The sequence below is a fragment of the Cervus canadensis genome, chromosome 2 (assembly GCF_019320065.1).
Source record: "Cervus canadensis isolate Bull #8, Minnesota chromosome 2, ASM1932006v1, whole genome shotgun sequence".
Lineage (NCBI taxonomy): Eukaryota > Metazoa > Chordata > Mammalia > Artiodactyla > Cervidae > Cervus > Cervus canadensis.
In genome coordinates this window covers 24,905,341-24,930,452 of record NC_057387.1, presented here as the reverse complement: position 1 = coordinate 24,930,452, position 25,112 = coordinate 24,905,341, and the positions used below count along the sequence as shown (strand labels likewise).

General features: G+C 42.1%; 2 protein-coding genes across 8 annotated transcripts in view; one reads left to right on the top strand and one right to left on the bottom strand.

Moving 5' to 3' along the window:
* The window catches only part of LOC122435477 (thymosin beta-4-like), a 45,014-nt gene extending 21,836 nt beyond the window's left edge, over positions 1-23,178 (bottom strand). For 2 of the 7 annotated variants that reach the window (XR_006267677.1, XM_043459690.1), the window contains exons 1-3: positions 23,043-23,178; positions 22,061-22,207; positions 2,222-2,298 (exon numbers count right to left, since the gene is read on the bottom strand). Coding sequence is in view for 3 of the 7 variants with exons in the window: in XM_043459690.1 (XP_043315625.1) it covers positions 2,222-2,244 (23 nt within the window). In the remaining 4 variants the exon portion in view is untranslated. Of the gene's footprint in view, positions 1-500; positions 505-2,221; positions 2,299-2,608; positions 2,725-11,839; positions 11,845-16,831; positions 16,838-18,675; positions 18,681-22,060; positions 22,208-23,042 lie in introns of those variants that run through there. The other 5 variants (XM_043459716.1, XM_043459711.1, XM_043459708.1 and 2 more) reach the window with 5 other exon arrangements.
* The window catches only part of MAN1A2 (mannosidase alpha class 1A member 2), a 153,632-nt gene continuing 151,664 nt past the window's right edge, over positions 23,145-25,112 (top strand). The window contains exon 1 of the mRNA XM_043459678.1: positions 23,145-24,405. Coding sequence (XP_043315613.1) covers positions 24,104-24,405 — 302 coding nt within the window. The 5' untranslated portion in view covers positions 23,145-24,103. The remainder of the gene's footprint in view (positions 24,406-25,112) is intronic.

Below are 25,112 nucleotides of genomic sequence, written 5' to 3'. Positions count from 1 at the left end.
GTAGTAAAGAAGATTTCTAAGGCAAACAGAACAGATCACTTCCAAGGTAAAGAAACTTAAAATTCATTATCAAAGGCAGTTCAACATCTCAAGAAAACTTGTATTTATGCACAAAACTCTTCTCTTGGGGTCCACTTTCCATAAAACCTTCTTATCACTTTCTGTACCCATTACTTCATTCTCCCATCCTGAAACAGTCACCTCTGTGTTAGACCTACTTCCTTTTTCCTTCATAAAATGTAATTTCATTCCTCATACCTTCTTTACTGAAAACACACATCCTACTTTCCTTAAGCAACCAAGAACTGACCTTTGTATTAGCATTCTACAGATTGGTGAACATAATTACCAGTGATAATTTATTTAAAAAAACTCTAGAGAATGTCTCAGGATGGCATCAAACATTATTCATTAATAGTCCAAAATCTCTAGTTTCTCTGTAAGAGGAAGTTAGTGTTCAGTAATGAATGTTTCAGAATCTTATTTTATTTGGAAGTGACCTAGCTATTCACTAAACTTCCGTCGCATAGTTTAGCACAACCCTTGAAATTCAGGTTACCAACATCTAGAAAGACTGTTTTAGACAGATATTTCTAAAGTGTAATTATTCTTAATAGTTTATCTAAAAGCTCTTGCCTCATTTATATATATATTTTTTAAAGTTTCTTCAGTCGAGTTACTTTCCTTGCTGACAAACTTGTAACAGATATAACAGTATAACAATATTTAACTTATGATAAACCTAGGCACAATGAAAATATTATGCTTAATGTTAACGACTCTTAGACATGTCTATATTAGATTAGCAAACAAACGTTAACACTAGATATTTAATATTGAATATTTCCCAGTTCACATAAATTTGAAATTCACTTAGGTTAATTTCTCCTGTATTTAGAATGGTCTGATTTGTAAGCGCTTACTTTTCTTTAGGCCAATTAAATTAGAACTCATTTACAACTTTAGCAATATTATTAAAAAAAAAAAAAAAAAGACACACACTGAGACATATATAAATCCAGACAGACAGGCAGAGATTTCATAGTTTTCCGCTTGAGATTTAAAATGTCTCTTTGATTCCCCCCTTTTGTTTTGAAGTTCTAATTTGTCCAAGGCTGAGGTCTCAAGCAAAGTGGGCTGTGTATTTCAAGGATATGGAAAGGGTTAACTTCAAACATTTCCCTAGGCAGGCTTTTTAACAAGCTAGTTGTTTGTAATTGCATATGCAAAAAGAACTGGTTTTGCAGTTTCCAAGAAAAAAAATTCATTTTAACCAATTTTCTCTGGAGTCTAAAGAATACATATCATGGCCATCCTGTGTCCAAAAGTCATCCTTCCTTTCTGTAGTCATAGTTTCATAGCTAAAACATAGACCAAATAGTGCTCAAATTGACTCTGATATCAGGGGCAGATCAGCTGATAAAAATCTTGGATTGTCCCTCTGGTTGAGAAGTGAGGTCTTTGTCCCATCAGAAGATGGAAGGGTTAAGGGAATTTGCAGGAGTGGGGGAAGCTTGGTCCTTCTCCACCCTGAGAAACAGGAGTAGTTAGAAGGGAATTCTTTAGAATGTTAGGAGAGTTTTTTGATCCCACAGGCTTTTGAAAATAGGAGAAGGACCTGGACCAAAGGGAACCCCAGAATTCTTTCCTAGAGGTCATGTGGATATGAAAGGTCAAGTAGGGGTCATCTGGGAAATCTGATGGAGAGAGACAGAGGGGGACAGGAGAGAGGGAGGCAACAGAAAGACACATGTGGCATGAGTTCCTGAAATCCGGATTCTGACTGAGGGCCATGAAGGACTGAACGTAAGGAAATTCTGAGTCTTTTCTCTGCTTTTGGCAAAAGCTAGTGTGCCATTCAGAGGCTGTGTTTTTTGGGTCCCCCAGTTTGTACTGGGGCCAGGCCTTTGGCAGAGTCAAAATTTCCCAGTTTCTGAGAATGTAGCCAAGGAGTGAGTCTGAGAGAGTCTCTTGAGACATATCAGATCCCATCCGTCGCCTATATGTCATAGAATGGGGGTTCTGAGAGTCACCGACTGGCAAAAAGCCGTCCCTTTTTGCCTCAGTGACATCTCTGTGCAACCAATGGGACAAAAATGGGCGACCGTCCCAACAGCTGCGTCCAACAGTGAGATGTGACCTCTGAGAACCATGCAACTAAGGCATCATGTGACCCGAGCAGAGAAAGACAGAGATTCCTGGGAGCAACCAGGTGACTCACCATTCCGGGATTCCCTGAAACATGGAAGGCGCTCTTGGGATGGCTCAGAGGCAACACTTAGGCTCCTGTAAATCAATCTGGACGGAAAGGGAAAGAAGTGAAAGGACAAGGGAGAAGGCTGAGGAATCTGCCTTACAATCCTATTGGGGAGGTGGTGGCCAGGGGAAAATGGTCTGTTTTGCTTCAACCACTGACATGGTGTACAGAAGTTGTCTTGCTAGGGGCAGATGCCCTTGTGGCCTTATCTGTTCCATGTCCCCCTCATCCTCACATGGCAGTCTTCATGTGGCAGGCGCCCTAATATATTTTCAGTGCCTGACCCGTGCCCACACAATATTCTTTGGTCTAGTCCTCAGTTGGAAAGAAGTCAAAAGGTGAGACCCTCACCCATTCAGATGGCAGCTACTGGGGCGCAGTGAGCAGTGGGTCCTTTGGAACACAGCAGAGGGTAACCCTGGCCAGAGTTCCTCAGTTGCTTCCACAGCACTTGCCTGTTCACAGAGGGTCCCTATGAAAAAGGAGAAGTGAAGAGGTGGGGGAAGAGACCCCATGTTCCCTGTACAGGCCACCAAAAATGTCATGGTCCAGGCGTGGGTTGGAAAAGAATTTCCAGACTTGAGACAGAATGAGAGGGAAATAAAGTTTATTAGAGTGGGAAACACTGTTAGAACAGCAGGCCAGCTCAAGGAAGAACCGACCTCAAACAAGGTCCTTAGTCCACTTTTATACCTAGGGTACAAGGAGTAGGGGTCTTGTGGGTCATTTGCTGATTGGATGAGGCACATATACTGGGTGGAGGAAGAGTAAGGTAAATACCTTTTCCCTATGAGGTAGTCAAGGCTATGGTTTTTCCAGTATTCATGTATGGATGTAAGAGTTGGACTATAAAGAAAGCTGAGTGCCAAAGAATTGATGCTTTTGAACTGTGGTGTTGGAAAAGACTCTTGAGAGTCCCTTGGTCTGCAAGGAGATCCAATCAGTCAGGACTAAAGGAAATCAGTCCTGATTATTCATTGGAAGGACTGATGTTGAAGCTGAAACTCCAATACTTTGGCCACCTGATGCGAAGAACCGACCCATTTGAAAAGACCCTGATGCTGGGAAAGATTGATGACGGGAGGAGAAGGGGATGACCGAGGATGAGATGGTTGGATAGCATCACTGACTCAATGGACATGAGTTTGGGTAAACTCCGGGAGTTGGTGATGGACAGGGAGGACTGGTGGGCTGCAGTCCATGGGGTCACAAAGAGTAGGACACGACTGAGCAACTGAACTGAACTGAACTGATGGGGTAGGAGGGGTGACAGGTTATACTGCTCAGGAGGACCTGAAATCCATTAATAGTTACAACATGGGGGAGGGAAAGATGATAAGGGTCTGGTTTTTCTGTTCCTGCATTCTAAGACCTTCCTTGGTTTTATCTACTCTTTAGTCCTTGGGTCACCTCAGTAATTTCTGTGTACCACGTTTAAATCTTCAGCATTATTCACATCTACTGGTGCATCAATTCTTTCCCTCTCTCCTTCCTTGCATATGTATTTCCAGGAAGTATAAAGGTTAAAAAAATTACCACCAACTCAATGACAGAAATGAAAACTCCCTTTAATTTTAATACATATCTGACTCAGCTAGAAATATAAAGAATTATAATTTTATTGATGTGGCCTAATTTTTTTATACTGTTTAAAACTAACAAGTTACTATAATTTTAAATAATATTAGGAAAGCATAATACATCAGTTCTTTCAACTTCCATGATAGGGAAGAACCCTACAACATCTGATAGTGGAATCTCTGGTTATAGCATTTCTCCATCAAGACAGGGATGTCTATATAGCGTGATGGTAACCAAATTATGTTTTAAGTAGAGTGATACAGCAACGGGCCCAAAGGAGAAGAGCCCAGTTCACTATTTTGCTTGCACTACCCCTGAATGCAGAGTGCTGCAATTGAAGAAGCAATGTGGTCTGAACTGAAACTAAAATGATAATGGCTCATAATAAACAGCAGAATCTGTGTGTGAAATTTAATTCAATATTAGCATTAATTAGCTCAAATAAGTTGTTAACTTTAAAAACCGGAAACAAAAAGGGTTTTGTCTTTTCAAAACACATCCTTGCCATCACTTAAGGGGCAATACTGGAACCACATATCTCCTTATAGCTCTATTCCTACCAGGAATCTTCCAGCCTGCAGACTTTCAGGCAGATTTCCTATAAGGATCCAAAGGGTTTCTCGACAGTTCAAATAGTCCTGTTTCTGTATTACAGGCTCACACTCCACTCCATGCATTAGAATACTAGGCTGAAACTGCATAGCACATTTGGAACTCGGAACTTCATTTGCATTTGGAATGACGGTAAAAGAAATACAAAACCTTAAAACTCATAATTGGAAATCTGTAAGTTCTTTAAACTTTTTCATGCTTGTAGATACTGAATAAAGTGCCTTTGGAAAAATAGCGCCTTAGTTTCCAGCATTTGTAAGTAACCTCACTTTGGCTGTAAAATATGTACACCCTTCCTAGCTTCGGTCAGTGCTGAATGATTGTCCTCTGAAATATAAACACACACTGTAAACTTGGAATTAGTTTAAGGTAATTAAGAACAACCAGGAAAAGAAAAGGAGCTATGTGCCATGAAATCTATGACTCTGTAAAAATTCACAGGTCAACAGATTGGAATTCCTTGTTCATAATACCTGCTATACACTAAGGATAGCCCTACCAACTGTATAACACTGTAATAGTTGGGCAAATTAAAGTCTGTTATGTACAGAAAAGCATGAAAATCTGCAATAAAAATATAAATAATCTTAAAGGGCCATTATCACATGAAAAATTATTATTTCAAATATACACATTGTTTTCTGATATTGTTAATGTATAATTTTTGTCCAGATTATTGAAATATTCCATAAGCACCAATAATTTAAAATAGTGTATTTTGGTAGACACCTTTTAAAATTGACTTGTATACTGCTTGTATATTGAATATAATTTACCCCCTTTTTTTTGGTCCCCATGCAGCATGCAGAGTCTTCCCCAAGCAGGGATCCAACCTGTGTCCCCAGCATTGAGAGTGGAGTCTTAACCACTAGACAGCCAGGGAAATCCATAATTTAACTTTTTTAGAAAATTTATCTATTTTGTTTATTTTTGGCTGTGCTGGGTCTTTGTTGCCGCACACGGTTTTCTCTAGTGGCAGAGATGGGGTGCTACTCTCTAGTTGGGGTGCTCAGGCTTCTCTTGTTGCAGAGCAAAGGCTCTACGGTATTCAGGCAGTGCAGGGGCTTAGTTGCCCTGTGGCATGTGGAATCTTCCCAGACCAGGGATTGAACCTGTGTCTCCTGCATTGGCAGGTGGATTCTGAACCACTGGTCCACCAGGGAAGTCCCTAAAATATAACTTTTTAATGAACCAGTTTGAATGTCAAAATTGACAGACTGAGAGTTAAGCGGCATAATCAAAAACAAGGACACAATATCTTCACCTTTCCCTACCACCCCACTTCCTCTCCCTACCCCTGAAAACCCTGCTTCTCCTCTTCCTTGCTATGTATCAGGTTTTGCAGAACACAGATACAGATGTTGTCTTTGATCCTCCTCTGCCATTTGATCAACAATGCCATCTGAATGTCCCTTGAAATGTCTGGGACATTTCACCAATGACTTTTTCCTTCACTAATGACTCTGTTATAGTTCAGGTTAATATCTCTTGGCTATACGCTGGGAAGAGTTTTCTAAAATAGTCCTCTTGTCTTTATGTAGTCTGATCATCCTGAAGTCCATTCTCCATTTTACAGCCAGAGTGATCCTTCTAAAAAAGGACATCTGATGTAATCATTACTCTGTTTAAAATCCTTTAATGGCTTCCTATTGCTCTCAGAATAAAACCCAACTCCTTAATGCAGCCTCTTAGAGGCCCTTTATGATTCAATCCCTATTACCTGTTTTTTTTGTCCGCTTGATCTATTAGGTTGGTGCAAAAGTAATTGCAGTTTTGCATTGTTGAAATTTGGTATTTCATATTGGAATACATTCTTAAATAAATGTGCTTATGTTAGACATTATTTTAATGCACATTCCTTGCTTTTTTTTTGCTAATGACATTACTTACTGTTTATTTTATATTTATTTTAGACTAGGGAAATGATGTTGGGCAAAAGCAAATTTGAGCAATTTTCTTATTCAAATTCAAAATAGATCATAAAGCAGCAGAGATGGCTCGCAACATCAACAATGCATTTGGCCCAGGAACTGCTAACGAACATTCAGTGCAGTGGTGGTTCAATAAGTTTTGCAAAGGAGACAAGAGTCTTGAAGATAAGGAGTGCCATGGCTGGTCATCAGAAGTTGACAACAGCAAACTGAGAGGATCACTGAAGCTGATGCTCTTATAACAACATGAGGAGTTGCTGAAGAACTCAATGTTGACCATTCTATGGTTGTTTGGCATTTGAAGCAAATTGGAAAGGTGAAAAAGTCCAATAAGTGGGTGCCTCGAGTGCTGACCCAAATCAAGAAAATTGTTGAAGTGTCATTTTTGCTTATTGTATACAACAATGAACCATTTCTCAATCAGTTTGAGCAATGAAAAGTGGATTTTTATATGACAGCCAGTACGTCCAGCTCAGTGGTTGGACCAAGAAGAAGCTCCAAAGCACTTCCCAAAGCCAATGTTGCACCAAAAAAGATTATGGTCACTGTTGGGTGCTCTGCTGCTGGTCTGTTCCACTACAGCTTTCTGAATCACAGAGAAACCATTACATCTGAGAAGTATGCTCAGCAAATTGATGAGGTGCACCAAAAACTTCAACACCTGCAGCTGGCATTGGTCAACAGAAAGGACCCAATTCTTCTCCATGACAATGCCTGACCACACGTCACACACCAATGCTTCAAAAGTTTTACAAATTGGGCTACAAAGTTTGGCCTCATCTTCCATATTCACCTGACCTCTCACCAGCCAACTACCACTTCTTCAAGCATCTTGACAACTTTCTGCAGGGAAAATGCTTTCACAACAAGCAGAAGGCAAAAAATACTTTCCAAGAGTTCATGGAATCCTGTAGCATGGATTTTTATGCTACAGGAATAAGCAAACCTAATTTCTTTTTGGCAAAAATGTGTTGATTATAATGGTTCCTATTTAGATTAATAAAGATGTATTTAAGTCTAGTTATAATTATTTAAACTTCACGGTCCAAAATTGCAATTATGTTTGCACTAACGTAATAGTTGTGTCTGATAGATTAAAATCTCCCACTCAGACAGTGGGCTTGTCAATTTCTCCTTGTAATTCTGGTGGTTTTGCTTTCTATAACTGAAAACTACATTCATCTTCTTGGTACCGATACTCTTAATTAGTACATTTGATTCAAAATACTTTTTTGTCTCATATTAATAATGCTTCATCAACTTTTTTTTTTTTTACAGTATTTTGATAGCTTTTTTTTAAAAATCTCTTTTTATGTAATATTTCTGTGGTTTAGTTTTGTGTTTTTTCACTAATGTTATATGTCTGAATATTATTCCAAACAATCTGATAATCAGTCTTTTAATAAGTAACTTAAATCTGTTTAGTTATTGTGCTTGCTGATAATAGGATTTAATTCTACTATTCTATTTAATTTGGGGTTTTGTTTGACATGATTTTTTCTTCTTTTCTGCCTTCTATAGAATGATCAGTTTTCCATATCAACTCTCCCCATTCCTTGCTACTCTTTTTTCTTTGCAGGTTTAGAAGCTCTAGATCAGTTTTTTATTAATATAAAATATCTTATAGACAAAGTATTCAGACACAATCATTTATATTTCTCTTCCAAACATGACAAAGGACTTAGCATGTTTTAACTACCCATTGAAAACATTTCTTTCCTTCTTTTTCAATACTGAAGTATTATTTTTTTAGTTAAAGTATAGCTGGTTCACAATATTGTGTTAGTTTCAGCAAAGTGATTCAGTTATATGTATGTATTTTTTCAGGTTATTTTCCATTATTGGTTTTTATAAGATATTGAATATAGTTCCCTGTGTTATATAGCAAATTCTTGTTGCTTACCTATTTTACGTGCAGTAGTCTGTGTCTGTTAAAACCATACTCCTAAAGTAGTTATTTTCAATTCTACCATCACAGTTTATTAATTTCTTCCCTCACTAGAACCTTTTGTATCCTATGCTTTCTCTCTGGGCTTAATTTTCTCATTGGGGGAAGTACATTCTTTAGTAGTTCTTTAGTTTAGGTCTGTGGGTGGAAAACTCCCTAGTCTTTTATTACTGAAAATGTCTTTGTTCTGCCCTCTCCTGAAATGGTAGTTTATCTGGAAATCAAATACTTGGTTGATAATGTTCCATTCAATACTTCTAAGATACTCAATTGTTTTCTTTCTTCTGTTGTTGCTTTGGAGAACTCCATAGACTCTTTGAAGGTAATCAGTATTTTCCTCTTGGTAACTTAAGATTTTATCTTTATCCTTATTTCTCTGTAGTTTCACTATAATGTGACCGAAGTGGTCATTTACTTTTATTTATCTTGCTCAGTACACATGGTGTTCTGAGGTTTTGATTAGAAAACTTTCCGTCATTTCTTCATTTTTAAAGTATAACTTGTCCACTCTTCCCTTCAGTTTTCAGTATTTCCTTCTGGAATTCTTAAGAGACATATATGGAAGCCATTCAATATAATCCCCTGAACACCAATTTTTTTTCACATTTTTAAATAACTTTATTTTTCTATATTATGTTCTGGGTGAATTCTTCTCTACTATGTTCTGGATGAATTACTTCTTCCCTTCAACTTTGGCCAGCTCCAGGGTTAACCTGTCCATTGATTTTTAAAAAAATCTCAATGACCATATACTTATTTTTAAGATTTCTATTGTCTTTTCCCCCCATCTTTACTTCATTTACCTGTTCTTCATGCAACTTGTATCTGTTTCCTAATTTCTTTTCCTTTTAAAATGAATGCTGGGCCTTCAACTATCACTTTGATAATGCGAAACATTAATTTAAAAAATCTTTGTCACATAATATCATAGTGTAATTTTATTTGGAGTAAATTCATATTCTGAGTGTTCATTTTGTTGGCCATCTTTCATAGTATGAGACTTCTATATATCTTTGGAATTTGGTGGTCAGGCTCATTTTGAGTGAAGTTTCTATTTGCTTTTTTCTGTCTTATTTTAATTTAGTATGCTCCCCCCTCCCCTGCCCTCTTTGTGCTCACCCCTTCAGGCTCAATGATTTTTGCTTCCAGATGCCTTCCTGAACTTTTGTTCTGGAATCAGGATTACTGTTGGCATTTTGTACTCCTACTGCATAGTGGTGTTGGGGATATTGCAGAACTAGTCACTTAGCTCCTGATTCCAAGGCTGTGTCTTTTTGTCCTTCTGCTTCCCCAGGCAGTGGGCTGGCAGCAGTTTATTTTCAGTATCCTCTCACAGGTTCCCGACTTCAACAACTAAGACTGTCCTGCACCTTGTTTGGAGCCTGTTTAGTTGCTGTCACTTCACAGGAGACACAAATTTTGGGTTTCAAACTTTCTACCTCAGTGGGTCTCTAGCTGCAGACTTGCTAAGTGCTTTCTGTTTCAGTTCCATTTCTGATCTAAGAAAAGAGTTATTTTGTTACAGAGCTTGGTTACCTCAGTTTGGCTTTCTCTTTATTTTCACTATCATTACTATTTGTGTGAAATAAAGTTTGTAGATCAAAGCATGACCTTACTGTACCAACTTGAGCAGAAATCTTTCTAGTGTTTAACCTTCTGGCTTTCAGTTCCGTCCAGTCCATGTCTGACTCTTTGTGATCCCATGGACTGCAGCATGCCAGGCTTCCCTGACCATCACCAACTCCCAGAGCTTGCTCAAACTCATATCCATCCAGTCGGTGATGCCATCCAACCATTTCATCCTCTGTCATCCCCTTCTCCTCCTGGCTTCAATCTTTTCAGCATCGGGGTCTTTTCTAATGAGTCAGATCTTCGCATCAGGTGGCCAAAGTATTGGAGTTTCAGCTTCAGCATCAGTCCTTCCAATGGATGTTCAGGACTTATTTCCTTTAGGACTGACTGGTTGGATCTCCTTGCAGTCCAAGGGACTCTCAAGTGTCTTCTCCAACACCACAGTTCAAAAGCATCAATTCTTTGGTGCTCAGATTTCTTTATAATCCAACTCTCCCATCCATACATGACTACTGGAAAAACCATAGCTTTGACTAGATGAACCTTGGTTAGCAAAGTAATGTCTCTGTTTTTCAATATGCTGTCTAGGTTGGTTGTAGCTTTTTTTCCAAGGAGCAAGCATCTTTTAATTTCATGGCTGCAATCACCATCTGCAGTGATTTTGGAGGCCAAGAAAATAAAATCTTTCACTGTTTCCATTGTTTTCCCTTCCATTTGCCATGAAGTGATGGGATTGGATGCCATCATCTTAGTGTTTTTAATGTTGAGTTTCAAGTCAACTTTTTCACTCTCCTCTTTCTTTCATCAAGAGGCTGTTTAGCTCCTCTTCACTTTCTGCCATAAGGGTGGTATCATCTGTGTATCTGAGATATTTCTTCTGGCAATCTTGATTCCAGCTTGTGCTTCATCCAGCCCAACATTTCTCATGATGTACTCTGCATATAAGTTAAATAAGCAGGGTGACAATATACAACCTTGACGTACTCCTTTCCCGATTAGGAACCAGTCAATTGTTCCATGTCTGGCTCTAACTGTTGCTTCTGACCTGCATACAGATTTCTTAGTAGGTAGGTAAGGTGATGTGGTATTCCCATCTCTTGAAGAATTTTCCACAGTTTGCTGTAATGCACAGTCAAAGGCTTTGGTGTAGTCAGTAAATCAGAAAAGAAAGAAAGTTAAGCCGCTCAGTCGTGTCCAACTCTTTGCGACCCCATGGACTGTAGCCTGCCAGGTTCCTCCATCCATGGGATTTTCCAGACAAGAGTACTGGAGTGGGTTACCATTTCCTTCTCCAGGGGATCTTCCTGACCCAGGGATCTAACCCTGATCTCCCGCATTGTAGGCAGACGCTTTTACCATCCGAGCCACCAGGGAATTAAATAAAGCAGAAGTAGATGTTTTTCTGGAACTCTTTTTTTTTTCTATGATCCAATGGATGTTGGCAATTTGATCTCTGGTTTCTCTGTCTTTTCTAAATCCAGCTTGAACATCTGGAAGTTCACAGTTCATGTACTGTTGAAGCCTGGCTTGGAGGATTTTGAGGATTACTTTGCTAGTGTGTGAGATGAGTGCAAATGTGCAGTAGTTTGAACATTCTTTGGCATTGCTCTTCTTTAAGATTGGAATGAAAACTGACCTTTTCCAGTCCTGTGTCTGCTGCTGACTTTTCTAAATTTGCTGGCATAGTGAGTGCAGCACTTTCACAGCATCATCTTTTAGGATTTGAAATAGCTCAACTGGAATTCCATCACCTCCACTAACTTTGTCTGTAGTGATGCTTCCTAAGGCCCACTTGACTTCACATTCTAGGATATCTGGCTCTACGTGAGTAATCACACCATCGTGATTACCTGGGTCATTAAGATCTTTTTTTGTATAGTTCTTCAGTGTATTCTTGCCATCTCTTCTTAGTATCTGCTGCTTCTGTTAGATCCATACCATATCTGTCCTTTATTGTGTCCATCTTTGTATGAAATGTTCCCTTGGTATCTCTAATTCTCTTGAAGAGATCTCTAGTCTTTCCCATTCTATTGTTTTCTCTATTTATTTGCTTTGATCACTGAGGAAGGCTTTCTTATCTCTTCTTGCTATTCTTTGGAACTCTGCATTCTGATGGGTGTATCTTTCCTTTTCTCCTTTGCCTTTAGCTTCTCTTCTTTTCTCAGCTATTTGTAAGCCCTCCTCAGACAACCATTTTGCCTTCTTGCATTTCTTTTTCTTGGAAATGGTCTTGATCACTGACTCCTGTACAATGTCACAAGTGTCTGTCCATAGTTCTTCAGGCACTCTATCAGATCTAATCCTTGAATCTATTTCTCACTTCCTCTATATAATCATAAGGGATTTTGTTTAGGTCATACCTGAATGGTCTGGTGGTTTTCCCTATTTTTTCAATATGTCTGAATTTTGCAATAAGGAGATCATGATCTGAGCCACAATCAGCTCCCAGTCTTGTTTTTGCTGACTGTATAGAACGTCTCCATCTTCAGCTGGAAAAAATATAATTAATCTTATTTTGGTATTGGCCATCTGGTGATGTCCATGTGTAGAATCGTCTCTTGCGTTGTTGGAAGAGGGTGTTTGCTATGATCAGTGCATTCTCTTGGCAAAACTCTGTTAGCCTTTGACCTGCTTCATTTTGTACTTCAAGGCCAAATTTGCCTGTTACTCCAGGTAGCTCTTGACTTCTTACTTTTGCATTCCAGTCCCCTATGATGAAAAGCACATCTTTTTTGGGTGTTAGTTCTAGAAGGTCTTGTAGCTCTTCATAGAGCTGTTCAACTTCAGCTTCTTCAGCATTACTGGTTGGGGCATAGACTTGTATTACTGTGATATTGAATGATTTGCCTTGGAAATGAACAGAGAGCATTCTGTCATTTTTGAGATTGCACCCAAGTGCATTTCAGACTTTTTTGTTGACTATGAGGGCTACCCCATTTCTTCTAAGGGATTCTTGCCCACAGTAGTAGATATAATACTTTTATCTGTGGCTTTACCTCTCACATACCCTCCCTCTACCATCTAGGTTATAGCCATAATTAATTGAGAGGATCAGTAAATTGCATGTCCCACCCCTTTCCCCCACTGATTTTAAATGAAGACATACAGGATAGTCAAGAGGAGGATTTTTTTTTTTTTAATGTCAGTTCTATTACAGAAAAGCTAATAAAGAACAAGGTTCTAGATCTATAATCCAAAAAAGCTTCAGACACTCTCAGCTGACCCCTCACTCCCACAAAACTTGGCCTCAGGACAGCCCAGCAAAGGGGAATGTGGGGTCTGACAAGCAGACATGTTCACAAAAGATTGTTGCACTAGTTCTGGGGCAGAAAGGGAACAAAAGAATGAGTCCTCAGTAATTGGGACTTTTTAATAGATTAGTTCCGTTCAGTCAAGGCCTATGAGCCAATGAATGTAAGAGCACTCCCCAATCAGGTAGCTCGCTCCTGAGTGTGAAGGGGTGTGATATAAGTACCCAAGTGGTGGCAGCGGTTTTGTCACTAAGTCGTGTCCGACTCTTGTGACCCCATGGACTATAGCCTGCCAGGTTCCTCTGTCCATGGGATTCTCCAGGCAAGAATACTGGAGTGGGTTGCCATTTCCTTCTCCAGGAGGTCTTCCTGACCCAGGAATTGAACCCGGATCTCCTGCATTGCAGGCAGACTCATTACCGACTGGAGCTATGAGGGAAGCCCAAGCCACTCATTACATATATTTAAATAATCCAAATACTTATTAGAGAATTATCTAGCTTACTTTCAATATACTAACATTAAAAGAGAAATAGAAAGAGCAGAGGATACATCACCAAATCGGGTTTTGACCAACATCCAGACTTAGACAGCACTGGGAAGTCCCGTGTCACAGCACATCTTGAGTCCAATTGGGAAAAGGTCCCAGGCAGCACATCCATTCCCTGGGTGAGACTTCAAAGACTGCAGTTTGGGGTTCCCACTTATAATCTCACAAATTAATATAATCATCAGTCTGTGAGCAAATTGCAAGCCTGGTTTCATGTTAATGCTGTTTGTTTTGTCTTGTAAAAACAAGGGTCTTCCCTGGTGGCTCAGATGGTAAAGAATTCGCCTGCAGTGGGGGAGACCTGGGTTCGATCCCTGGGTTGGAAGATCCCTTGGAGAAGGAAATTGTCCAGTATTCTGGCCTGGGGAATTCCATGGACTGTACAGTCCATGGAGTCACAAAAGTCAGACAAGACTGAGCAACTTTCATTTGTCTTGTAAAACTTTGAATGTTGCTAAGCCTGGGGCTTGCTTCACCAGACCCCGTCCAGGGGCTAAACAATCTCAAAATCAGTTTCCTATCTTCTCTATGGTGCTGCCAGTCTTAAACTCACAGGAGGCAGTCACCTACAGTCACTCACAGGTGGGGCAATGTCCAGGCAGGTTAGAAGCAAGGTCCGAGGCCTACTCTGCTTTATTTTTGAAGCCTAAACAAGACTATTTATTTACTTTCTCTAACAAGCACCAAGGAAACCCAGGAGCCCCTATGGACTCTTCAAAATTGGATACTGCCATCCACCTTTATAAAGAGCAATCTGATGCTAAAGGAGGTTAAGCATTCTTTGTAAAGCCTCATATTAAAGCTGTTTTTAATCCACTCAAGGCAGTTATCTTGACAATATATGCCACTGATTTTTTTTTCTTTTTTTTTCATTTATTTTTATTAGTTGGAGGCTAATTACTTCACAACATTTCAGTGGGTTTTGTCATACATTGACATGAATCAGCCATGGAGTTACATGTATTCCCCATCCCGATCCCCCCTCCCACCTCCCTCTCCACCCGATTCCTCTGGGTCTTCCCAGTGCACCAGGCCCGAGCACTTGTCTCATGCATCCCACCTGGGCTGGTGATCTGTTTCACTATAGATAATATACATGCTGTTCTCTCGAAACATCCCACCCTCACCTTCTCCCACAGAGTCCAAAAGTCTGTTCTGTACATCTGTGTCTCTTTTTCTGTTTTGCATATAGGGTTATCATTACCATCTTTCTAAATTCCATATATTATGTGTTAGTATGCTGTAATGTTCTTTATCTTTCTGGTTTACGTCACTCTGTATAATGGGCTCCAGTTTCATCCATCTCATTAGAACTGATTCAAATGTATTCTTTTTAATGGCTGAGTAATATTCCATGGTGTATATGTACCACAGCTTCCTTATCCATTTGTCTGCTGATGGTATGCCACTGATTTATATATTCATTCATTAAATAGTATTGCACATCCACTGTCAGTGCTATACTACGTTCTAGATATCAAAAGATAAAGGAAATATGGAAAGCAGCTGCATATAATGAAAAAAATCCAGGCTCTGGGACTGGAGAATCTTAGACCTAATCCTACCTTTGCCATTGACCTGTGTGAACCTGGAAACACTGGAAAACTTCTTTATTCTTATTTCTTCAACTATAAGATTAAAATAAAAATACATACCTCATAGGGTTGTTATGATTATTAAATGAGATAGTGCTTCCCCCATAGCTGGGATTCAGTAAATATGAGTGATAGCTTTTACTATAGGCATCAGGATGAGTAGGAATTGGCAGGTGAAAAAAAGTGGGAAGAACCTGTGAAAAGGTTGGCGGAAGGAGAAAGAACATGGCATGTGCTAGGGGCAACTCCTTTTCTTTGGCCTCAATTTTCCCATGGTAGGGGAAGGGTGGGTAGGAGCGTTTCATTAGAATACAACTCCCTGGTGTACAACACCCTGCAGTACTCTTGCCTGGGAAATCCCATGGATAGAGGAGCCTGGCGGGTTACAGTCCATGGGGCTGAAAAAGAGTCAGACACAACTTAGTGACTAAACAACAACAATAGGGGCTGCTAGGTTTGAGATACTTTGCTGTCATTTGTGTTCAGCCCTTTCCATTTTAGGCCTTCTCCCCACTGTCATCCCTGACCCAAGTCTGAAGGTTGCCTGAAAGAGTGAGTTCCTTCTGGTCCCTTATCCTTTATACTTGTGGAACTACTGATGCTTCACATACTAGAGAGAGCCACAGCACCTCCATACAAAGACTTCCTGGGTATTCTTTACATTGTACGTCACAGAAGCTAATTATGACTGTAAAAGAAATTTACAGGCTTGTGTAACTCAGAAGTTCAAAGGATGAACTAGCTTTAGGTATAGCTGGGTTCACAGAGAAGCAATTTACTATGTGGCCAGTGATGCTGAAGTGTCTGGCTTCCTCATTGCTTGGCCCTGAGGAAATGGCAACCCACTCCAGTATCCTTGCCTGGAAAACCTCATGGGCAGAGGAGCCTGGTGGGCTACAGTCCATGGGGTTGCAAAGAGTCGGGCATGACTAAGCGACTAACAGTTACTAACACTTTCTTACTCAGAGGTCCTAGTCATGTGTTTACATAGTCACATGTTTTTCTAAAATTTGAAAATTTCATATTCCCGCTTCCCAGGTGGCTCAGTGGTAAAGAATCCACCTGCCAAAGCAGGAGACACAGGTTCAATCCCTGGGTCAGGAAGATCCCCTGGTGAAGCAACCCACTCCAGTATTCTTGCCTTGGAAATCCCATAGACAGAGGCGCCCAGTGGGCTATAGTTCATGGGGTTGCAAAGAGTCAGAGATGACTGAAGTGATGGAGTAAGTATGCATGGTTCAAGAGTATTGAGGGTTTAGGTCAAGCAACATATTTACTGTAATAAAGCAGGGAAGTTTCTGGTTAAACGGTAGTAACAAGCAACTCTGGATACCTGTGCATGTTCTGCTCCCTATGTTGGAACACTAGCCTTCTTCCCTGCTGGTTAAAGGCTCAGCTCAAACATTTGATCTAGAAACCATCCTTGACATACTTCCAGTCTCCCGCCCCTCACTTTGGTGCCCTTTCAGTGAACCCATGAGCCCTTGAGGCTTTAGTTTGTCAGGTAATTGTCAATGCTCACCTATCTCTCCACACCGGACTGTGTGCTCATTGAGACAGGGATTCCAACTTATTTCTCCAAACCTCTAGCACCTAGTACAGGCTATATTACATGGTAGTCCTTCAACAAATGTGTTTTTTTTTTTTTAATGTGTCTTTCATAAGCAAATGTGCCTCAAGTATTTTGGCTCAGACAGACAGATGGAGTTTTTTGGACTCTCCTGACTTGTTTAGTCACCAAGTTGTGCCCAACTCATCTGCGACCCCATGGACTGTAACCCACCAGGCTCTTTTGTCTGTGGGATTTCCCAGGCAAGAATGGGAGTGGGTTGACATTTCCTTCTCCAGCGGATCTTTCCAACCCGGGGATGGAATCCAATCCGAGTCTCCTATATTGGCAGGCGGATCCTTTACCACTGAGCCAGCAAGGAAGCCCCTAACCTGATCCTTTATCAAGGTAAAGGATATCAACAAGTCAGCAGAGTCCAGAAAACTTCACCTGTCTGTCTGAGCATTTGCTTATGAAAGACATATATGTTGAAGGAATACCATGTAATATAGCCTGTAGTAGGTGCCAGAGGTTTGGAGAAATAAGTTGGAATACCTGTCTCAATGAGCACACAGTCCGGTGTGGGGAGATAGGTGAGCATTGGCAATTATCTGACAAACTGAAGCCTCAAGGGCTCATGGGTTAGGGGCTTCCTTGCTGGCTCAGTGGTAAAGGATCTGCCTTTAGTTAAAGGATCCTTTATCCTTTAGTTACAGAGAGCTAACTTGAGAGTTTCATAACCTTGAACTTCAGCTTATCCCTGACCTCTAGGAAAAAAACTTTATAGAAGAATGCAAGAGTGGAAAGAGCTGGCCAAAACTTAGTAATTTTTCTACACATTAATGGTGATGTCGTAATTTCTCCTATAACATCTTCCCTGGGAACCAGTTGAAACTAAGATGGAACAGGTTATATAAGTAAATCAAAAGCCTCTTTTTGCATTCCAGCTATATTTTTTCTCTCTAGTAGATGACTTCAGTTTCACTGAAAACAGAGCTAGATGGTGTATGTATGTGTGCTAGTAGATGTATATGTTAATAGATGTTAATTTGTTCCAATAATGGAAAAGGTATGATTGAACAAATAGCTGTTAGACTGTAATACATAAGTGGATCTCAGTAATGGTCCTATAAATCTGAACCGTTGGGATAAATTTTGTTTTATTATGAACTTAATAATTCCTATTTCCTAAAATATTAATTTATATGGATTTATAAAAGGGAAATTCATCTGTCATTTTGGAATCTTATCTATTACTGGGTGTGTGCTCTGTCATGTCTGACTCTTTTTGACCCCATGAACTATAGCCTGCCAGGCTCCTCTGTCCATGGGATTTCCCAGCCAAGAATACTGGAGCAGGTTGCCATCTCCAGAGCTTCGCTAGTGCTCAGACAGTAAAGCGTCTGCCTACAATGTGGGGGATGCAGGTTCAACTCCTGGGTCGGGAAGATCTCCTGGAGAAGGAAATGGCAACCCATTCCAGTATTCTTACCTGGAAAATCCCATGGATGAAGGAATCTGGTAGGCTACAGTCCATGGGGTCGCAGAGTTGGACATGACTGAGCGACTTCACTTTCTTTCTTTCTTTCTCCAGGGGATCTTCCTGACCCAGGGATTGAACCCAGGTCTCCTGCATTGTAGGCAGATTCTTTACTATCTGAGCTATAGGGAAATGCCACCTGCTCACATAGGCTCTGTTTCCTGTTGATTGCCTTCAGATGTGTGTTCATTTTGATACAACTCTGTCCACTTATTTGAAATTTGACCTTAACTTTCTCAAATGTCAGTCTATTTAAAAATTTTTATTTAATTATAAAAGTAATACAAACAGAGCACATGTGGAAAAACCATATATAATACCATCTTAACACAACAGCTATCAGTTCAGTTCAGTTCAGTCGCTCAGTCGTGTCAGACTCTTTGCGACCCCATGAATCGCAGCACGCCAGGCCTCCCTGTCCATCACCAACTCCCGGAGTTTACTGAAACTCATGTCCATCAAGTCAGTGATGCCATGCAGTCATCTCATCCTCTGTCGCCCCCTTCTCCTCTTGCCCCCAATCCCTCCCAGCATCAGGGTCTTTTCCAATGAGTCAACTCTTCGCATGAGGTGGCCAAAGTATTGGAGTTTCAGCCTCAGCATCAGTCCTTCCAATGAACACCCTGGACTGATCTCCTTTAGGATGGACTGGTTGGATCTCCTTGCAGTCCAAGGGACTCTCAAGAGTCTTCTCCAACACAACAGTTCAAAAGCATCAATTTTTTGGCGTTCAGCTTTCTTTACAGTCCAACTCTCACATCCACACATGACTACTGGAAAAACCTTAGCCTTGACTAGACAGACCTTTGTTGGCAAAGTAATGTCTCTGCTTTTTAATATGCTATCTAGGTTGGTCATAACTTTCCTTCCAAGGAGTAAGCATCTTTTAATTTCATGGCTGCAATCACCATCTGCAGTGATTTTGGAGCCCCTCAAAATAAAGTCTGCCACTGTTTCCCCATCTATTTCCCATGAAGTGATGAGACCACATGCCATGATCTTAGTTTTCTGAATGCTGAGCTTTAAGCCAACTTTTTCGCTCTCCTCTTTCACTTTCATCAAGAGGCTCTTTAGCTCCTCTTCACTTTCTGCCATAGGGTGGTGTCATCTGCATATCTGAGGTTATTGATATTTCTCCTGGCAATCTTTATTCCAGCTTGTGCTTCCTCCACCCCAGCATTTCTTATGATGTACTCTGCATATAAGTTAAATAAGCATGGTGACAATATACAGCCTTGGTGTACTCCTTTTCTTATTTGGAACCAGTCTGTTGTTCCATGTCCAGTTCTAACTGTTGCTTCTTGACCTGCATATAGGTTTCTCAAGAGGGAGGTCAGGTAGTCTGGTATTCCCATCTCTTTCAGAACTTTCCACAGTTTCTTGTGATCCACACAGTCAAAGGCTTTGGCATAGCCAATAAAGCAGAAGTAGATGTTTTTTTTTGGAACTCTCTTGCTTTTTCAATGATCCAGCTAATGTTGGCAATTTGATCTCTGGTTCCTCTGCCTTTTCTAAAACCAGTTTGAACACCCGGAAGTTCACGGTTCATTTATTGCTGAAGCCTGGCTTGGAGAATTTTGAGCATTACTTTACTAGCTTGTGAGATGAGTGCAATTGTGCGGTAGTTTAAGCATTCTTTGGTATTGCCTTTCTTTGGGATTGGAATGAAAACTGACCTTTTCCAGTCCTGTGGCCACTACTGAGTTTTCCAAATGTGCTGGCATATTGAGTGCAGCACTTTCACAGCATTATCTTTCAGGATTTGAAATAGCTCAACTGGAATTCCATCACCTCCACTAGCTTTGTTCATAGTGATGCAAGTAAGGCCCACTTGACTTCATATTCCAGGATGTCTGGCTCTAGGCAAATGATCACACCATCGTGATTATCTGGGTCATGAAGATTTTTTTGTACAGTTCTCCTGTGTACTCTTACCACCTCTTCTTAATATCTTCTGCTTCTGTTAGGTACATACCATTTCTGTCCTTTATCGAACCCATCTTTGCATGAAATGTTCCCTTGATAGCTCTAATTTTCTTGAAGAGATCTCTAGTCTTTCCCATTCTATTGTTTTCCTCTATTTCTTTGCACTGATCGCTGAAGAAGGCTTTTTATCTCTCCTTGCTATTCTTTGGAACTCTGCATTGAAATGGGAGTATCTTTCCTTTTCTCCTTTGCTTTTCACAGCTATTTGTAAGGCCTCCTCAGACAACCATTTTGCCTTTTTGCATTTCTTTTCTACTGGGTTAAAGCAGGTTTCATGATTGGTAAGTCTATGGTTAACAACAGCTATAGTCTTCTTCAAATATTCCCTTTAAATTTTTTATACACATAATTTTATATACTGTAGTCATAATTTATGAATATATTTTTTACTTGCTTTTAAAGATCAACAAAACAATACTGATTCTTTTAAAAATCATTTCAGGGACTAGTCTCTAGAATGAAAACACACAGTTTTTGATGCTTGTGTAGGATTACAGTAAGATAATCAACAGCATCATCAATGGCCTTAGAATTGCAGACTGCATTTGTAATAACCTCTAATTTAAGTAATGATGTTTTTACTCTCCTGAAGGAAAAGTGAATTTTGCAAAACAGGCAAGGGCAAGAGAGAGGGACACAGATAGGTCTTCTCCACCAGCTATGAGTCATACTTGTCTACTAGGTTAAAGCAGGTTTCATGATTGATATGTCTGTTGTTAACAATTTGGTGTTGATCTAGATAATATTTATCCTTCAAGGATTATATAACTTTCTATTTCATTTAGAAATCAAATTTATTTCCCCTGATGTTTCCATGGAAAGTAATGACCTCAACAGTTGGAAACCCACGGGTTTCTTCTCCTTTGGCTTACAGATAGGCTCAGCATTAGAAACTTATTCATAAAATTGGCACACTTTATAAAGACACATTGGGAAGGCAGGGAATTTTTTACATCTACTTTTCACAAGTGTCCAACACAATCTCACTTTGGATTGGGCTGCCAGCGTGAATGGGTGAGAGGTGGCACATAACATTTTTATGTCTTTGTTTCATTTGGTGAATCAATGACAATGACTTCTTTTGTCATATGGTAGGTAGTTAGATATGCAGAACTTCTGGAAATAGTGCAGACTGGAATGTACTTTGAATCGTGCCAATGAATGAGGATTTTTTTGTTTGATTTTTAGCTAAGGCTGACCTTTTGTCCCTGCTACTTAAGGGACTCCTTTCCAATTCCCAGTTATCACTAAGTATGTGTAGAGGGAATGGCATCTTAATATCAAACAAAATCTCAAAGTTGGAAATAAGAATATTTGCGTATCATATAAATTTTTTGTTCTTAATCACAACATGGGGGCGTCCCTCATAGCTCAATTGGTAAAGAATCTGCCTGCAATGCAGGTGACCGACCCGGGTTCAATTCCTGGGTCAGGAAGACTCCCCTGGAGAAGGAAATGGCAACCCACTCCAGTATTCTTGCCTGGAGAATCTAATGTAGAGAGGAGCCTGGCAGGCTATAGAGCCCATGGGGTCGCAAGTCGGACACGACTTGGAGACTAAACCACCATCACCAATCACAACATGGTTCTGAACACTATGGATAACAGAAATCAACTCAGGTTGCTTTTCAGGCTTAATTTAAACAATATTGTTGTCTTTTGGGGTTCTAGCACCTCCTCGTTCATACCTGTTATCTCTTTTGCAGGAGCGGTGGTGGTGAGGAGTGTGAAGGAGATGCTGGGAGAAGCTCTTTCAGAAACTGAATGACGACGAGGCTGCTTGCTGTCCTGTGGGGTCATATGGACTGCTGCTGGAGACTCCTCAACCAGGACACCTAAACGAAAGGTCGCCATTTTAAACACAGAGCCAGGCACTTGGTTGATGCTCAACAGAGATGACTCGAGCCTCGGGTGCCCAACGACGTGCATGGGGCTGCAAAGAAGTTGGAGACCCAGTCTTTGAGCCCTAAGGGATCAACGGTCCACAACTGAAGACATGATTTCCACAGAGCAAGATTAAACGTTAACCTTGGCCATCAGATCCTTTGAGTCCCAGTAATTTGATTGCAGCGAAGCCTTGGTGACCTGAACACTCCCCGCCCCCTCCCCAAACGCTCGGTCAGTCCCACGAGTGACGATGGCAAAGCCCGGCACGGGTGAAGTTATCACTGAAGCGCGGACGGGAGACCTTCTCCCCCCAAGCACCCAGACGGCGGCGGCAGGACGCTTCCGGGGGGCGCGCCGGCGGCTGGCGGGAGGGCGGCGCTGGAGCCTGCAGCGGCGCGAGGCCGGAGCGCGGGCCGGGCGGGCCGGGGGAGGGGCGGCGGCGGGGCCGGGAGCGTGCGCGCGCACCTCACACTCCGCCGCCCGGGGACGCCCACTCGCGAGTCGGGGCCGGAGGCCGGCCCGCGCCATCCGTCCCACCCCCACACGCCGGCTCCTCTCCGGCGTGTGCCCAACGGTGAAGGCCCCCGGCTGCTCCGCGCTCTCGGGGCCTAGAGTGCCACAGGGCGAGGACCGGGCCGCAGCCCCGCACCGCGTGGACGCGCTGCCTCTCCCGCAGCCGCCGCCACCGCCACCGCCAGAGAGAGCAGCTGCGAACGACCCGAGGCTGCGCGGCGGAGGCCCCCACGGCGGCCGGCGGTCGGGGAGGAAGGAGACAGAACTGACCTCTGCCCGCCTGAGGCGCGGCTGCTCCCGCGCGCCCGGGGCCGCCGCCGCCCCCGGGCTGAGGGAGGAATGAGCAGGCGCCTGCCCCGGGCTCTCGGACCTGAGGGCCGCGGCTCGGCTGCTTCTTACGCCTCCGGGCTGCGGAGGCTCGGTCGCCGGGCCCGGGTGCGGCGGGGTCAGCGGCGGCCTCTCTCGGGGAGTCGGCCCCGGGGTTAACTTAACCGGCCGCCGAGAGGAGGAGGAGCCGGGCGGGGGCGGCCGACGCACCTCCCCTCCCCCAGCACACGCAGGGGCTTCTCAGTGGCCGCGGAGGAGGAAGTTCCGCTCGCTGACAGATCCGAGCGGTAGCAACAGCGGCCGAGGCTGGGAGGGCGCAGGTATTTTGGACGCGAATGCCCTTCGCGCCGACTGTCGAGGGGGCGACGTCGGAGCTGTCGCCTGCCCTCGGAGCCGGGGGAAGGGGTCGGGAGGCGCGGGCGTAGGAGCCCTCTTTCTTGCTTTTAACCCAGCGTCGCTCTTTTGGCTTCGCGCTGAGGCGGGAGACCCCTCCTCTCGGTTGGCCGACTTCCGAAGAGCCCCTTGTTTTTCCACCACTGAGATTAACAAATTCTCCAGTCGAAGCATCAGAGGAGCCCAAGTGAACCTTCTACAACTCTTTGGGTCACGTCAGTCTCCCTTTTGGGGAGGGAGACCACGTTGGAGCATCTCCCGGAGGTGCAGGAATGGAAGAGCCCACCTTGCATCCTTTCTGCGGTGTTGCTTGCCTGATCTACCCTTGGGAATGAAGAGGAGACTTGTAATCACCCGGTGAGGTACCGAGAGCCAGATGGCAAAGAAAATATCACAGGACTTAAACTAGTGATCGTTTTGGGGCCACACGCGTTTCTGCATGTAATTGAATGAGCGTGAAAGAGGTGCCCTATTGAAAAGCACAACAGTCCTTTAAGAGGAGAAAAATTGGATTTTCCCATTTTTGCCAAGATTCCGAAGACTGTTCAATGTATCGTACGTTTGATATAAGATGAGAACTTTATAAAATATTTTGCCCAAGAGCTTAAACGATGACTACCCCAGCGCTGCTACCCCTCTCTGGACGAAGGATACCACCTCTGAACCTGGGGCCGCCTTCCTTCCCGCATCACAGGGCTACCTTGAGACTTTCTGAGAAGTTTATCCTCCTCCTTATTCTAAGTGCCTTCATCACCCTGTGTTTTGGGGCATTCTTCTTTCTTCCAGACTCTTCAAAACACAAACGCTTTGATCTAGGTTTGGAAGATGTGTTAATTCCTCATGTAGATGCCGGCAAAGGGGCGAAACACTCTGGAATCTTCCTGATCCATGGACCAGATGAGCATAGACACAGGTTTGTTTATTTCAGAAGTTCTGGTATTAACGTTTGGCAGAGCGAGGTATGGTCTATTGCATCAGATCTGTTATTTTTGGGCAGTAAAATGTAACTTTCCCTGAGTTGTGAGAGCTGTATTGTGATTTCACAGCTAGTTAAATAAAGAACCACAAACTGGAAGGACTCCAGAGCCCCATCCAAAGTCCAGCTCCTTCGTTTTATGTAGGAGGAACATTTGTGTTCAGGGGTGTTGGGTATGATGTGAACAGTTGGGAGTGGAGGTATGAAAACTTACTTGAAGAAATAGTGAAATAGGCCGTGCCTTCATTTATTAAGAATGTATTGCTTTATGTCATTGTGCCACCCTGTGAAATGGATCCATGGAATCCTGACATCTATGGATTTGTTGTCTCTCAAAGGGCCCTCGTTCTCTGGCTGGTAGTTAACCTCAGTAGTGAAGCTTAAGCATTTTGGTAGAACAAGCACAGGCACAGTAGATGTATTTTGGTGCTCTGTGTGGAATCAGTTAAGTTAAAGATATCACTGAATCTTAAGTCACTCACTTTGTGAGTCTTGTAGACAAGATTTGGTTATGTTTTTAAATATAATTTTGTTCTGACCTTTTTTTTTTTCCTTCCCATGTGGAAGGTAGTGTATGTCAAGTAACTCTTGAAATTTGCTTAATTAAAGGGTTCACATTCTTTCCAGTCACTAAATCTGAAGTG